Genomic DNA, 16245 nt, shown 5'->3' on the forward strand with positions numbered 1-16245 from the left:
CCCCTACCAGCGGGCCTGATTGAGCCTCCTGATAAAACAATCATGGATTTTCTGCATTAAAACACTAACTAGGCTTGTCTTATAGGCTTAAACGTACATTTTACTGCACGACTGACGTTGTTTTTTGCTACTAACTGAAAAACCAACGTCTTTTAGGAAGTCCCGATGTATTTTGGCCAGTCCAGTCGCCGTTTCTATGGTGACACGTTTTATCTCTTCCGTAATGCGGCGTCCCCGGGGAATCACGTGACCACCCTGCCGTCTAATCACGTTGGCCGAACGTCGTGACGCAGGAAATTCAAAGTTGGCATTGGAGTCAACGTTTTCTTGTGTACACTTTTCTGCACTGTGCCAAAGCTCAGGATTATGACTTTTTTGTAGCTTTGATGTATTCCTGAGAGAGATTTTTTTTTTATTTCGTGATGGAGGGTAAAGTGATCGGTCCGGGTCCGTACAGAGCGACGAAGCTGGTGAGTTTGTTGTTAGCCTTTAACTAACCTGTAATGGAATGTTTATTACACACATCACGAGATAGAAGATATCAGCTGTAGATATCACACACACGGCTGATGCTCGTCCTATTGTTAGCAAAGGTTCATTCATATTAGACAACATGTGCATATCCTTTTTTGCTCTTTAAATGTGTAACTACTTCCTTCTCATGGATTATAAAGTCACTATGATTAAAAGTACAGCATATGTGTTAAATATTAAATTACAATTGCTAACAGGGTTCTACCGTTGTGAACTATTAAGCCTCAACATTATCTCCTTTTCAACATAATAATATCTAACTCACTAAAATGAATCAAAGGTCAAATTGGTTCCTTTTTATTTTGTTTTGAGAACATTACATGTGAGGCTCAGGCTAAACAAAATAAGGACACTCACCCATCGTATTTGTGTTGAAAGCAAAACAGCTATTTGTGCATTAAAATGTAAAATCACTGCTGTCTAAAAGCCCATTCCACTGAAATAACTGTAAAATGGAATAGGTTTTATGACTCGCAGCCAGACAGCCTTATGTTATTTATTTCTGTAATATGTAGTTTACCATCACCTTCCAGTCTACTCTCCAGGTACTTTAAAATGCCTTTTTATGGTTGTTCAAATTTTAATGCCTGACACAACAGCCTCTGAACATTGACTTGCAGGCACACAACTGTTTCTTAACCATTTCCCAGTGACTAACAGTAGAGAAAATTAATATTTTATGGCAAAGTAAAAGATGATGGTGGATTATTCATGCATAACCCAATAGCTCTCTCTTTCAGTGGAATGAGACCATTAAGCTCTTCCGTAGTGGCATGCCACTGAGAAGGCACTGGGCACACTTCCGCTGCTATGATTGCAGTTTCACAGGATCTGAGGCTGTCGATTACTTGCATGACCTTCTGCGCCGCAATTACAATTTTGGACCAGAGGTGACGCGCTACCAGACGCTGCAGTTACTAAAGAAGTTCTTAAAGGCTCATGTTATTGAAGATATTAAAGGGCATTATGGCACAGAAGACTTTGAGGACAGTGGTCATTTATTCAGGTACTAGTGTGATGAATTTTAAAATGCTGTTGTGAAGAAGTATAAGAGATATACCGGTATATTCTATAAACATAGTATCATGCAAGAGTGCTGGTGATTTTTAACCATATCCATGGGTTGTGGAGTGAGAACAAATCTGTTCAACATTGCTAGAGTAATTAGCAAGTCAAAACAAAATATTATTTATTTTAAATAGTGAAACCCATGAATTAGGCATTTTAAGTGAATATGATATTTTTTGGTTGCAGGACTAGCCTTAATAAATAAATTAGTCTGTGAAAGTTAAAGCTGTAACTTTTTCTGGTGGAGGATTTGCCACTTGCTTTTCTTCATGTAGATGTTATTGCGGTGCCTGGAATGTTCCACTGTTTGGTATTAAACTTGTCTATCTTTATTCAATTGCAGAGGTTTTTGTTGCTAAAATTTATGTGAAAAACGTACATTCCTACTATGAGCAGGATTGTGTCACCACAGATTTTGCCTGTAACTTGGCCCAGTGGTGACATTTACTTTTTATTGGTAAGGTTATTGGCAAAGCAGTAACATCTCCATGGAAACAAGCAAGTGGTAGACCTCCCAGCTGAAAAGCTACAAAGTGCTCATTTTGTCTATCATTTGTGTCCAATACTTTCCTATCAACACCTGACTACTGATAGCAAACTAAACATCACAATTTGAAACAGTTTGTTACATTTGGGTGATTTTTATATTAAATCTACTGTCTTCCAGGTTCCCCACCATGTCTCCACTGAAATCTATTCCTACAAGATCCCTGTTGCAACATAGTAATGACCTGCCCAGACTCATTCGCTGGGATGATTATGAAGAATTGCCTCAACAGGAAAACACTGCCCTGTCAAAGCCTGCTGTCTTGGTGAGATGATTTCTTCCCATTCCAGCTGTCTGCTTTCAGAAAGTATGTGAAGGCAGAGAGGGATGAAAATATGATTCTCTTATGAATGTTTTTTTCTTTTGTTCTATGAGAAAATAATGCAATTTTTTTTGGTTCAGACCTCTGATTTATGGAATAAGAGACACAGTGTAGCAATAGGAGATGTACATGAGTGCAAGCTTATAAGGAGAAAAGAGATAACTCCTAAGCAAGTGGACCACATCTGGAAAACCATGACAATTGCACAGTAAGTAAACTCTGTTTTCTTATTTTATTAAAAATGATATACAAATTAGTATTTTAGTATCTTCACAAAACACAATTGCTATTTTAGTTTGCAGAGGGTTCTGGGACTCAAGACACTTGAAGGTGTTCTAAGCCCAGTGCAAGTGAATGGGAAACATATAGAGCACAATGTTACCAAAGTCAATAAGACGGGTATAGTGGTGTTGGATAACAAAGCAGGTAATGTGCTTTCCCTGGTAATGTTCTGTGCTTTTATCACACAATGAACCTGTGTTTCTTTCTGTATTTGTAGAGGATATGCCTTATTGGGTTGTGTCAGCGATGAAATGTCTTGCCAATTGTAAGTACCCTTTCTTAGGAAAAAATGTCCCTTGTGCATTTTTATCTCTTTACTTGAACTGCATTTCCACTGCAGTGATTACATTTATTTGCTCTCCTTCATTTTGAGGGCCCAACGGCAATGATTCCAAACAGCCTGTGTACCCAGGTTTTGAGAGGGATGTTCTCAAAACGGTAGCAGAGTATTTTCAAAGGCTTAAACAACCCTTACTGACGTTTCATCTGTATGAAGTCTTTGTCAACATTCTCAGTGAGTGCTCTTTTTTATATATATCATCCTTTTGCACAAGAGAGTATTTAAGTACATTTCACTGTATTCTGACAGAAAAACTACCTTAACATTAGCAGTGCTTTTCTCTACAACAGCTTATCTCTTCCAAAAGGCCACACTGGCCAGGTTTGATCCCCTGCTGTCAGTTGCCATCCCAATCTATCCCTTGTTAAACCATTCAGTTTTTATAATGCCCATTCTATTACTTCCTATACTTATTTTTTTTATTATTTTATAATTTGACTGAAGTATCCATTTACTATATGTTGCAAAGATGAAGTGTTTTCTCTTCCTATAAGTATGCCTAATTTATGGACTGTATATTCACCTCCCTAACTCAGTTTCCTCTGTTGTCTTGCAGGTCTGTTGTCTGATCAGGAGGTTGCGACTGAGGCTCTTCAGATCAGCTGTTTGTTATTGCCTCCTCCAAACCGCAGACGGCTGCAGCTCTTACTGCGGCTCATGGCGCGTGTTTCCCAGAATCAACAACTGCCACCACTAAATGACTCTATTCCCACTCGCACTCTGGTACACACCACTTCTGCTGTCTCAGAACAGCTTTATATTGTTATGCTGCGTTTCAATGCAGAATAGAATAGAATAAAAATAATTGTCCAGTGAGGGAAATTTGTCTTGGACTCAGTGCAACATTGTAATACCTCAAAACTATTCTTATCTGTGTTGAAAATTACATTATATTGTACAATGCACAATTATGATTATAATGGAAACGAGGCAGGGGTGTACATAGTAGCAGGGTATCAAAATCTGTATTAAGGATCATGCTTTTTCCTTATTAGTATTGAAATCAAATTTGATATTTCTAGGCAGTTCTTATGTTTAGTATCAATATAACAAACAAATATATTAACAGTGTACAAATAAACTATATATTTTAAAATCAATGGACCTAGCTTGAAAGTGCTTTTGTAACTAACAATAATTAGACTGTCCCCTCAGCTTAATGCCTTAACACATTACTTTTTTATATTGCCTCTTCACTTTTATTCTTACGGCTTTGGACTTTGGTTTAAACTATTAGAATGTCGTAGTCTTTCATATTCTAATTAGGTTTTTAGTAGTCTGTCATTTAGTAGTCTAGTCTATCAGGGAAATTCATATTTTTGCCCTATTAAAATGATTACACCCTTGCCTTAAAGATTAAGTGAAGTCAATTTAACAGCTAATACTGAGGTTTAAGTACCTTTTCATAACAAACGCATCAATATTCATTGAATCAAAACAGTCACCATTTGAGTGAGAATGTATGTAAATATTTCAACTATTTTCTGTTTATTTACTCACCTTTGTGTTTTATAACAGCAATTTCCCTATTAGTTTAATGCAGATAATTGAAGCCTAGTGCTCTTTTTTGTTTGTTTGTGTTGACAGATGGTGCAGATGTTCTCACACTGTGTTCTGGGATCTGTTGACGAAATGGACTTGGATGAACTGCTGTCCACTAAACTGGTGACCTTCATGATGGAGCGCTACAACACCATTTTTCAAGTGCCACCAAAATTGCGCTCCCAGGTTGAGGAGCACCTGTCCCACCTACGCAGAGTGCAGGTTATTCAAAAAGCTCCCACACAAGCAAAATGATATGTTTATGTATTAAGCATCACTGCACCAACAGCAGGAGAATCATAATGAATCTTAATATTCTGGAGGTTGGCTAAATTTTAAGGGAGTGTATTTCTTTTAAATTTAAATTTAATATTCTTAAATTATAAGATAGAGAGAAAGATTGTTGACGGAAAAGTTTTCAAAGTCTGAAGAACACAGTATGAAATGAAACTTGAGATTTATTCCCTATCCATTTGTAATCATTTAAGGCCAATAATATCAATATGTTAGAATTACCTAATTTAAACAGAGGGAGTAAAATGTTTTGTATTTAATTTCATATAAACTGAGACCTGCACATTTTTATCTATTTTATTTTCACCTTATTTCTTCCCTGTATAGAATTTTGAAATTGCATACCAATGGTACTAGATAACACTTGTCACAGCTAAAATGCTCATCCCACTTTTAGTTTATCTGCAAAGTCACTTCAAACTGACTTTACAGAAAAGTGAGGTGCAGCTAAGGCAGAGTTGATACAATAGCTCAGAGTAGAATCAGCAGGTGGTGAAACATGGTTGAATAGTACTTTAATATTTTTGCTATTTAAATTGTGTGTGAAAGTGTACCAATGGAAATATAACAACACACTGCTTTTATTTTTGCAACACTTGTAAACAGCAGCTGAGTACTGAAATAGAAAATCTCTGCTAGTCTGTAGAACAGGAGCTTTTTTGTTGGATGTCCAGTGTGCTTTTATGACTAATGGTGGTAAATTTGGTCAGTATTGGTTTTCCACACGGGAGGAGCTCGCTTAGAGTAGAGCCGCTGCTACTCCACGTTAAGAGGATTTTTTAAATTCAAAATTTATGTTTACTGCACATTTTAAGGTAGAGATGGAAAACACCATCATCATTCACAAAGAGAATCATTAGTTTTATTAGACTCTTATTTTTGCTGAATTATAACTGTGATTACAATAGTTTATCATTGTTGTGTATTACATCTTACAACTGCACTGACTTTCAGAGCACCTTTTAAAGTAATCCAATAATCTTTTTCTGCTCTTGTCTTTCTGTAGATCAAGTATGCCGGCACCGACACAGACTTCAGTGCCTCTCCAGCATTTTGTAAACAGATCAGAAGAGTGGAGGCCGAGGAGCCCAGGGTGATTGGCACACAGACCCCCCTACAGGAGCTGCTGGAGGGGCTCATCGCAGACAAGGAGCTGCCAATGAGAGACAAGAGGAAGAGGCTCAAACAGGTGAGGAGGTGTTCAAAGTCAAGAAAATAAGTTTCATTCTTGATAATAATAATAATGCAATCAATGCAAAGTTATTGAAGTAACACAAATGTTCCAAACACTTTGTCACAACAGCTTTTGGATCAAGTACATAAGTACATTGTTTATAGGTATTTCTACACACCTGACTGTCTCACGATGTAATAACCTTCACAGGGCATTAATATGGGCATCCCTTGAATTATGCCCCCCCCCCCAAAAAAAAAACAAAACAAAACAAACAAAACAAACAAACAAAAAACTGCGTAGTGTAATTCAGATGCATTTTCTCTTCTAACAGTTCCAGAAGTCTTATCCGGAGGTCTACCAAACTCGATTCCCCACCCAGGAGAGCAAAGCTGCTGTTATACCTGAGAAAGCCCCTCGGCTTAAACCACATCATATGCTTTTCAACCTCAAAAAATCCTTCCAACCATTTCAGAGGAGCTGGAGTTTCAGAGCATAGTGCCTCTACTGGAAACTAAATATTTACTGTTACAGTCATGGCAATAATCTGAGTGAACTGGTCACCCTGCTGTTAGGAGGAATTACACTTAAGTTTAAACTAATCAACTTAAAGCAATAATAATCTACTTGTACATAGCTAGGAAACTTGAAAAATAATGAACCACTTAGAGGTCCACTAATGTGCTATGGTACTATTTTCCCTTTAACAGTTATTCGTAGTTAGTATGGATACATTTCATAAGTCTGAAGAGATAACATTATATCTTAGACACAGTTGAGTTAAATGTTTATATTAATTTCATAATATGTATTATTTCTTTTTCTCATATATGATATGATACATTTTCATGGATACAATACTTATGGCACATGAAGAAACCACAGCATTTCCCTAAACCTATTTCATGTGGATACATTGTCAATATTCTATAATACATTTACTTGTAATTTGTGGCATTGGTTAATCAGAAGATTTTCTTGTTGATCAAAGATTTTTTAATGGATCTTTATAGTGGATTTTGGCAGCTTGCAGTATAATTTAGCACTATTTTTTGTCAAGAACGTATGAACATATCAAGGGTTAGGGGATGGTGTATTATTTAAAACAGTGGTACAGAATTTCTGATCTGAAACTTTCACTACAGAAACTTTAGATAGACTTTTCTTAAATGCAACACACTGGTATTTACTTTATATACTTTATATGTCTTTGCTGTATTTGGTATAGTATGTTTTACTGTTTGTACAATGAGCAGTATTTGTGTTTGATCCTTATTCATGTTTTTCATCGTTATCACTGTCTTCTCTGTTTATAATATGTGTCATTTCCATTCACTTTTGAATGGCTCACCAACTATTATTCTTGTATTGTTTTCTCTAACTGAGATTTTTCTTTTTTTAATCCAATGCTGGAATGCCTGTTACTGTAACTTGAACTGCTGAAATTGTTTTGAATAATAATGCTGGTAGTTTACATTTTGTGAACAGATTTCTTCACATGTTTGTACTACTTCAAAAAGGGATGAAATATGGCATTTGACTGGCCCCTTGAGTAATTAATGCTGTAGATCACTATGTAGACCAGGAATAAAACAGTTGTGATTTATCTACTTTGTTTTTGTGACTTATATATTCTCTCATGCCTTTACATTAAGTTTGATCAAGTCTGAGTACATGCATATATAATCTTCAGTATTCATTCTCTCCCCGCCCACACACCAGCTTTAGATGACTAATCCTCTGATACAGATTACACTTTGTATGTTTCCTGGTCAGTTAAAGTGAGATAGAGGGTGAAGAGAAGTCAAACATGTGATCAGGTAGAATAATTGACATAATATATATTAGGCACATTCAAATTAATATTATAGATTATCGAATTTAAAGGTAAACTACATTTGGTAAACAGTAATTTAAACAAGTTGTTAGCTGAGGTATTTTATTCCAAAGTCTTGATAAAAAAAAATATTCCATTGTATTACCAGTGTGTGAAATTTTACTCTCATCTTTGTGCATTTAAGTGATTGGAATGTGATTTCTATGGATGAGCTGCAAGTGGGTGGGTGGTACAAACAGAACACACTAATACACACACTGTTTACCTGCATGATTATCACTTAGACTCAATTAAAACCATTTGCCCTCATGTTGAGTTTAACCAGCAGGTGGCGCCAGTGTTCGGCTTTACTATTGTCTTTGTAAATGGGGTGAAGTTTTGATGCCACTCACGGAGCTGAATTTCCCGCAGTCTAACAGTGCGGGGAGACCTTTTGGAGGAGAATCATAATTAAAATAAATCATTCTCTGCTCGATTGACTATCACTGATCTAAATTGTAGTTTTGGACTCAGTTTCTGTTTTCACTGAAAAATGGCCCAGACTGAAAAGTAATGATATTTTCTGTGATGGATTTGGAAGATGTTCTTATCGATTTTGTTCACGGAGAGTCTAAATCCTGAAAGTAGCAGGAAAAACTTTGAGTTGACGTTCAAAGGGACATGTATCGCATCAAATGTTGTGTTTTGCACTAGAGCATCTGTCTGCTCTTAAGTGGGCCATTGCAGCATGTCACAAACTCACATCTAACCACCTTGTAATTGTCTTGTTGAGGACTATCTCTGCACTTTGGGTCTTAGATGGGTTACAGTTACAGAGATGACACAAAGACAAGTCTATTTCACATTTATTTATTGTGGATGTAAACTGCATAGGCCTAAAACATATGGGATTTATGGGCTCAGTCATGGTCAGAGGCAGGACTTTTCCACCGGCTCAAAGGTTCTGTTGTGTGTATTTATGTTTTGCGTGTTTACTGGAAAACACTTAAACTCACCGTGAATAAATGAAGATAAACTGATTCTTACTGTTGCTGTGTCCTTGGGCAAAACAGAACGCTCGACCCATCTTGCCTCCAGTCCAGTCAGGGCCGGTCCCAGCTTTCAGGGGGCTGTAAGCTGAATTTGTCTGCAGCCCCCGACAGCGGATGCCTCCTGGATCAGCTATTGGTGATTCACATTTGACAACATTCGGACTATTCTCCCATCCCCTTGATCAGTTGTATTTGTGTTTATATGACCAACATCAGACTGAAAACTTCCAAAAACACACAATTACTATCCAAACTACTATAGCCACAAGAACAGTAGGCAAACATTTCAGGAAGAAAGGGGTCAAGATTTTTCTTCATTACTGTGTCATAACATCAGGCAGGAGGGACCAAAAAGACAGAACTCGGGGTTTAACAGTGTTGATTTACAAAAAGTGCAAAGTGCAATAAATGACGGTAGAGTCGGAGGCAGGAGAGCTGAGCGGGTCCTTGGAGCAGAATCTGGTGAGGAGCAAAATATCTAGTTTAGCAAAGTCAAACAGCGAAAAAAACATGAACGGAGCCAAGCAAGGAGTACCACAGAGATACGCAGACAATCTGGCGCTGGGTGTCAGGTCCTTGCTCCTCTGGACCTCCTCAGGTGCAGCTGATTGTCAATTAGCCCCAGGTGTGTGCAGGAGGAGTCAAAATCTCCGCCCAGCTCCAGGCTCAGACACAGGAGGGAGGGGGAAAGTGTAAAAAAGGGCAGGAGCGACAGGGATCATGACATACTGGTGGATTTTAATGTGTTCCAGTTGGCGACAGTGGGCTTAAATTTACATTATAAAGGGTCCTTGCACCGGTATAAACGCATAGCTGCCCTCACCTATGCCCAGCTCAAAAACAAATGTAGCAGTAGTAGATATTTTGCTATTATAGATGTAAAGCAAATGTAATCATTTGAGAGGGATATTTAGGCTGCTGTAAACACACAAACCCCATGTCCAATAAAACTTGATTTATTATATTATTTTCAATGTAAATGCATGGGCTCTTGGGGGCCCTCTGTAAGCTGGCGAAGTGTGAGTGAGAGAGGAGGTGGGCTACATTCTGGCATGTGTTTACCTGTTTATTCATTTACATAAATAATAAACAAATAATAATTCAATAATGCGTCTAATTGCACAAAGTACAAGCTACACTTTTGCATCAATGTCCACCTTCGCTTTTGAGAACAAGGGATGAACTTTGGATAGAGAAGCACAAAATGCAGGTTACGACAAAAAGTCTGAGGGTGAAGTAGGCTAAGCTGTATAACAAATGATATGAAATCATGTCTACAGTCTATTACCCGCTTCAAATACACAAAAATTATCTATTTATAAAAGTCCCATCGGGGTCACAGTTTGTCAGAAACACATTGATATTCCCTCTATTGTTGCAAGCTGTCTCAATCAGCGTTAGTAGGTAGAACTCATTTCTAAGCAGTGGTGCAGAAAAGGGAACCGTTATCATTAGAGACATTGCAAAGCTGTGAGGGTGCCATCCACTGTGAATACTGATAAGCCATTTTGTCGTACATCACCCAGTCAAACAGTCAAATTAAGTGTGGCATGTCTGTAAGAATGGTTAATAAAGAACCCTGCTGAGACTGACCAATCAACACAGTGTCCTCACATAATCCTCAGCAGGTATTTTGGGGTAATGAGAAAAAAATGCTCTACACCAGTGGTCCCCAACCACCGGGCCGTGGACCGGTACCGGTCCGTGGATCAATTGGTACCGGGCCACCGGCCGTCCAAGAATAATTAATTATTTCCGTTGTATTCATTATCTGAGTCTGAACAATCGTTTATTTTGAAAAATCTTTTATTTTGAAAAATGACCGGATTCTCTCGGTTACATTTCCGTCACTTGAGCGCCGACAACTTAACCACTTAGCGTTCCGATGGCCCGCCCGTGACGGCCTTTACGTTACAACTTTACAGCAATGTACGTGTATTTCTGCGTCACCCACACAAACATTCTACACATCAAATGAAAGCTACGGCATTCATCTTTCTGAATATGTAAACCCTTTACACCTCTAATCACCGCAGTGCTGACAGGAAAGACGTTTTTACAGAGAAGTCAGAAATGTGGATTTGGACTTCACTTATCATTGAGCGCTCTGGTTCTGTCAAACATCAACACATTCACACAAAGTTGGTCTCATTCGTTCCGTAAAGGTCGAGAGAATATAATCCAGTCAAGAAATTATGTCCACAAAGGAAGTTAGAGTCTCCATGTCCAATCTGCTGCAGGAAAGTGAAATCTGTTCCGTCACTTCTCTGCATTTCTTTTGTCAGTTTCAGGCATAATAAACTTCTGACAGCGCCTACTTTGTTCCTCAGTGTGAAACAAACTTGTTAGCTTGTGATTGACACCAAAGTTGGCCAATAAGGTGGGGGCTGTGGGTTACTGGAGCCGCGGACAGTGAGTGAGAGCTACAGATGACTGAAAGAGTACGCCCCACTCTCCCCCTTGTAGAATCAAGCTGTTACATTACACACGTTTAGTGATGTTTTCCCCTTAAAGCCCATGAACTGCGGAACACGCTGATGCGTGACATGCAGTGGTTTACTGTAAACAGACGGAGTTTTCTGCCCGCGTAAAAAGACGACACTGGACATAAAGATCCGCGCGTAAAATTGCGCGCGCGTATTGTGTAATTTTACGCAGCAGTTTTGCGTTTTTATGTGTGTTCCAAAGTGTATAAATGCTCAGCAGACAAACTTACAGTGATTCTGACACCTGTGGGTAAAACTATAGGGCGTTACCTTTACAAAGACCCCAAACTAGTGCAGTTACTACTGAGGGTTCAATAGTGGTGATTATTTTAATTTGGAGAGGTCAGAACAAAGGCAATTTCACCAAAATGACCCCGGTCCACGGTAAAATTTTTAAGCGTTGGCTGGTCCCGGTGATAAAAAGGTTGGGGACCACTGCTCTACATGGTGTTTCTTAACTTCTACTTCTTTTTGTAGCTCTGATAAAAACTTGTATGACTCATATTTAAGATTAAAAACGAAAGAATATTTAATTTGCGAAGAGAACTTAGTTACAAAATTTGTATTGTTTTTTCAAAGTATTGGCCTTGAAACATACAATTATTGTCGTAGGATGTAATCAGGGACTTTGAGAACTTTATTTATCTATTTTGTCAAACAAAAATATAACGATATCCGCATTTCACTGGTCTATTTGTAACCTGATAATGCTACTTACCTTTGTACGTGAATAACATTGCCATAGCATTGTATTTATTTATTTATTTATTTTGTTGATCTGCACGGCCATTTTGTAAATATCTGCATCCATTTTGCAATCAATATTTCCTCGTTATATGCCTCACATCGTTGCTTTTTTAATCTGTGTTGCTTGCTGAATAGAATTAAATAGTCAAGAGAAATGGATGAGGAGTGTAATAATAACTATGGGCCTTGCATTTACTGCCAAATGTTCTAAATATTCAGTGAGGCATTGAATAGCTCCACTCAGAGGGATTGCAGTCAGCTGGCTCAAGAATCAAACCTTCAACTGCTTTGCTTTGTGAAGAGGGAGGAGTACAAACCAGTCTGCCATCGTGTAAGCAGAACTACACCATTTCATTTCATTCACTGTAATGGTCTCAATGGTTGTGATTGTTAAGCTTCAGTATGTACTATGATGCATTACTCTTTGGCAGTTTGTCAGGCTGCTCTCCACTTCCAGGCTTTCAAGAGCACACATGTCCAGGCCAAATCTTCCTAAGTGCTGGCGAGACACTGTGCGCTCCTCCAGCAGAGGAAGCCCGCCATGTTCCTTTGAGAGTTTTTCCGGGAATAGACACATCACTGTGATAATTGGCTCTGCACTAGAGGGGTCTTTAACACTGCCATGTTATTCAACGCAGCTGAGAGAAAGAATGGAGATAGATACTGGAGAAAAGTAAAAGTATCACATGAAAAAATCTAGTTAAGTAAAAATATGTTGTTGTTTAAAATGTACTTAAAGAGTAAAAAGTAAAAGTATTTTACACAGATTTTGAGACCTGACAAAGCTTCAAATGTAGTGATTTTGATACAGATTTGTGCTTCAACAGAAACAATTGAATCAAATTTTTTCTAGCTGTTTTTATTATTAGTATATTTTAGTTCTCAAAGTGCTCAAATTATGAACCCCTCAGTCTTTTCAGCAGGTCTCAAACCTGTTCAAAAAATACTTACTTTTACCGGGACTTACTTTTCAATCGTGTTCAAAATGTAGTGGAGTAGAAAGTACACATATCTGCTCTCAAATGCAGTGAAGTAAAAGTAAAAAGCATCTATTTGAAATCTACTTAAGGAAAGTACAGATACCTAAAGTTTATGTTGTGGGTAAAAGTAGTTAAGTACAGTACTTTTACTTCATTACGTTCCACCACTGAAGAGATAGATAGATAGATAGATAGATAGATAGATAGATAGATAGATAGATAGATAGATAGATAGATAGATAGATAGATAGATAGATAGATAGATAATAGAATAGACAGATAGATAGACGGATAGATAGATAGATAGATAGATAGATAGATAGATAGATAATAGAATAGATAGATGGACAGATAGACAGACAGATAGATAGATAGACAGACAGACAGACAGACAGACAGACAGACAGACAGACAGACAGACAGACAGACAGACAGACAGACAGACAGACAGACAGACAGACAGACAGACAGATAGATAGATAGATAGATAGATAGATAGATAGATAGATAGATAGATAGATAGATAGATAGATAGATAGATAGATAGATAGATAGATAGATAGATGGACATATAGATAGATGGATAGATAGATAGATAGATAGATAGATAGATAGATAGATAGATAGACGGACGGACGGACAGACAGACAGATAGACAGACAGATAGACAGAGAGACATAGATAGATGACAGACAGACAGATAGACAGATAGATAGATAGATAGACAGACAGACGGACAGATAGAAGATAGATAGATAGATAGATAGATAGATAGATAGATAGATAGATAGATAGATAGATAGATAGATAGATAGATAGATAGATAGATAGATAGATAGATAGATAGATAGATAGATAGATAGATAGATAGATAGATAAAAATGTGCCTGTTCTTTTCCTTTGTGACTGGGAAACATTTGTGTTATAATCTTTTGTTTCAGATTTATTCCCAGGAAACTAAAATATGAGCTTTTATGCATTCTTTAAATTCTCCATGTCTGTTCAGTGGACTCTGGGCATTATTTACACTCTCCCTACGCCCTCAGAGTGACTCCACAAATCCAAATTTCATGAGCCACAGTCACTCATGGTTAGTCATCTGCTGACTCACAAAAGGTCCATTAAGTATGAAATACAATAGTAGTTATTTTCACTACAAACTTCCATGATCAGACACCAAACAGAGCAGAACAGAATGTCCATGTCTCACCTTTTGTTTGTTGGATGTTGTGGCCATATCTGTTAAGTACATTTCATACGGAGCAAACCAAATCCAGTTACGTTATACATTACATGAACTCAAGCTGAAAGAAGAAAGTGCTTGTTTTTGATTATTATCTTTGCCTAATCTCATTGAAGTGGCAATGTGGCATAATATTCAGAATAAAAACCTGAAGTCGTACAATGAAGTAATAGGGCTTATGCAAGGGCGGGTGTTTGTGCATGTCTTAATTGGGTTCACCTTTGAAGGAGAAGGGGTTTATTACAGTTTAATGAATCCTGAACCACTGTCTCGTCTTATACTCCTTAATAACACGACTTCAGCAGCTTTTCTTAATACAGTACAGAACATCTTTGGATTCATTTGTTTAATAAAGGTTACTTAATGAACTTTGAATACACTGATAAGTCAAGTTTTACTGGGGCATTTTACGGTTGGTTTTAACATTGCAAATATTATTTCTAATTCTTTTTTTTCCTGACTTAATCAGTCTTAATCTATTCTGCCTCGTAACAGTCCAAATGAACAAAACAAGAACCCAAGACCCAATGATGATTAATGATATTATGATGGTTAATGATATAATATTTTGGCGTATTTAGAGGTTATGCACACATTTCAAATGAAAGTGACGTCAGTGCTTACACTCTTTTGAGCATTTAATATGGGAAAAACAGAGTTAAGTTTTAAGTTTTTTTATAATATATATATTGGGGCTGCTAGTTATTACCTAGTATTTGATGACTTTTTGGAGGCATAGTGTATGTATCTCCAAAATGATATAATTTTATAATATACTGTCTGAATTTTCATTTATATAGATTTATCACAATTTGCCCATTCATGTTGTCTTATTAATCTATACATCCAAACTATTATGCAGTACTTACCAAGAATCTTCAATAAATATTTATGTTCTTCAGTAGATGTATTTAGTTTACATTCTAGTTGAGTCAGTTATTCTTCCCATGTTAAGCACTCTCACCTCACACCAAGAAGGTCCCTGGTTATGTTCCTGCACCATATGGACTGTTGCTCTGTGGTGTATCCTTTAGGTCAGCTGTTACTCTTACAAAAGATGTAAGATTTTAATTTGCTGGAAAAGTAAAGCCCGGGACTGTAAATGAAAAGTACTGCAATATTACAACATAAAAACTAATCAATAAATACACTACTGAAGCAAAGTATACTGTCAAATACTGTCAAATGAGTTTATTTGCAGAAAAGACTTGGCAAAAGTGGGGAGTTCTTCCATCAACTTGAGATTCAGTAATTACAGTTACTCCCTGTATAAAACACGCTGCATGATGTCTGGTCTCACAGTACATGTTTGGTCACATCAGAATTGCGATCTGACCACTTATTATGGGTATAAATAGAGAATCACTACAAAATATCACTACAAATTACTACAAAGAGATAAAATGAGCACATTACAAGCGCTGAAGGGCAACTAAATAGACCTACATATCATATAATGTTTAGTAAACTGATTTTAATTAAGTTTATATAACTTAATTATGCTTAAGTGTCCAGTGTCCTTTCTAGGCTATTAGGTGCAAGGTAGCGCAGAACAGCTGTTGTTGTAGCACACTTAGGACCCATTGGAGTAATTGGGCGCCAGGAAATGTCTGCCTGTGTGTAATCAGCCTAAACCCAATTCTAAAGGGAACAGAACTGGTGGGAGCTATGATGGTTATTTTCTCTAGACAAGGCCGCAAAGCACTCGGAGGTGATTGTGATATTTTGCGGTAGTACAGAACTCATTTATAGAACCCATGGTCATGTTTGGAGGAGAAGATCTTGTTAAAAAACATTCACATTTCCAAAACACAAAAT

General features: G+C 37.3%; 1 protein-coding gene across 1 annotated transcript; it reads left to right on the forward strand.

Annotated features, from left to right (window-relative positions):
* Window positions 1-414: 414 nt before the first annotated feature.
* LOC117383695 (DEP domain-containing protein 1B-like) lies at window positions 415-6864 on the forward strand. The gene is made up of 11 exons (XM_033980902.2): window positions 415-470; window positions 1275-1540; window positions 2270-2414; window positions 2552-2679; window positions 2767-2897; window positions 2971-3018; window positions 3127-3267; window positions 3650-3816; window positions 4681-4857; window positions 5936-6118; window positions 6438-6864. Exons 1-11 carry the CDS (start codon window positions 423-425, stop codon window positions 6600-6602), a joined length of 1599 nt encoding a protein of 532 aa, XP_033836793.1. The 5' UTR covers window positions 415-422; the 3' UTR covers window positions 6603-6864.
* Window positions 6865-16245: the final 9381 nt, after the last annotated feature.

The sequence above is a fragment of the Periophthalmus magnuspinnatus genome, chromosome 16 (genome assembly GCF_009829125.3).
Source record: "Periophthalmus magnuspinnatus isolate fPerMag1 chromosome 16, fPerMag1.2.pri, whole genome shotgun sequence".
NCBI lineage: Eukaryota > Metazoa > Chordata > Actinopteri > Gobiiformes > Gobiidae > Periophthalmus > Periophthalmus magnuspinnatus.

Bases quoted from the DNA above. Each gene is read 5' to 3' on its own strand.
- LOC117383695 (XM_033980902.2), top strand. From the start codon at position 423: ATGGAGGGTAAAGTGATCGGTCCGGGTCCGTACAGAGCGACGAAGCTG. The intron at 3,817-4,680 runs GTACACACCACT...TTGTGTTGACAG, and splicing joins CTATTCCCACTCGCACTCTG to ATGGTGCAGATGTTCTCACA. The intron at 4,858-5,935 runs GTTATTCAAAAA...GTCTTTCTGTAG, and splicing joins CCCACCTACGCAGAGTGCAG to ATCAAGTATGCCGGCACCGA.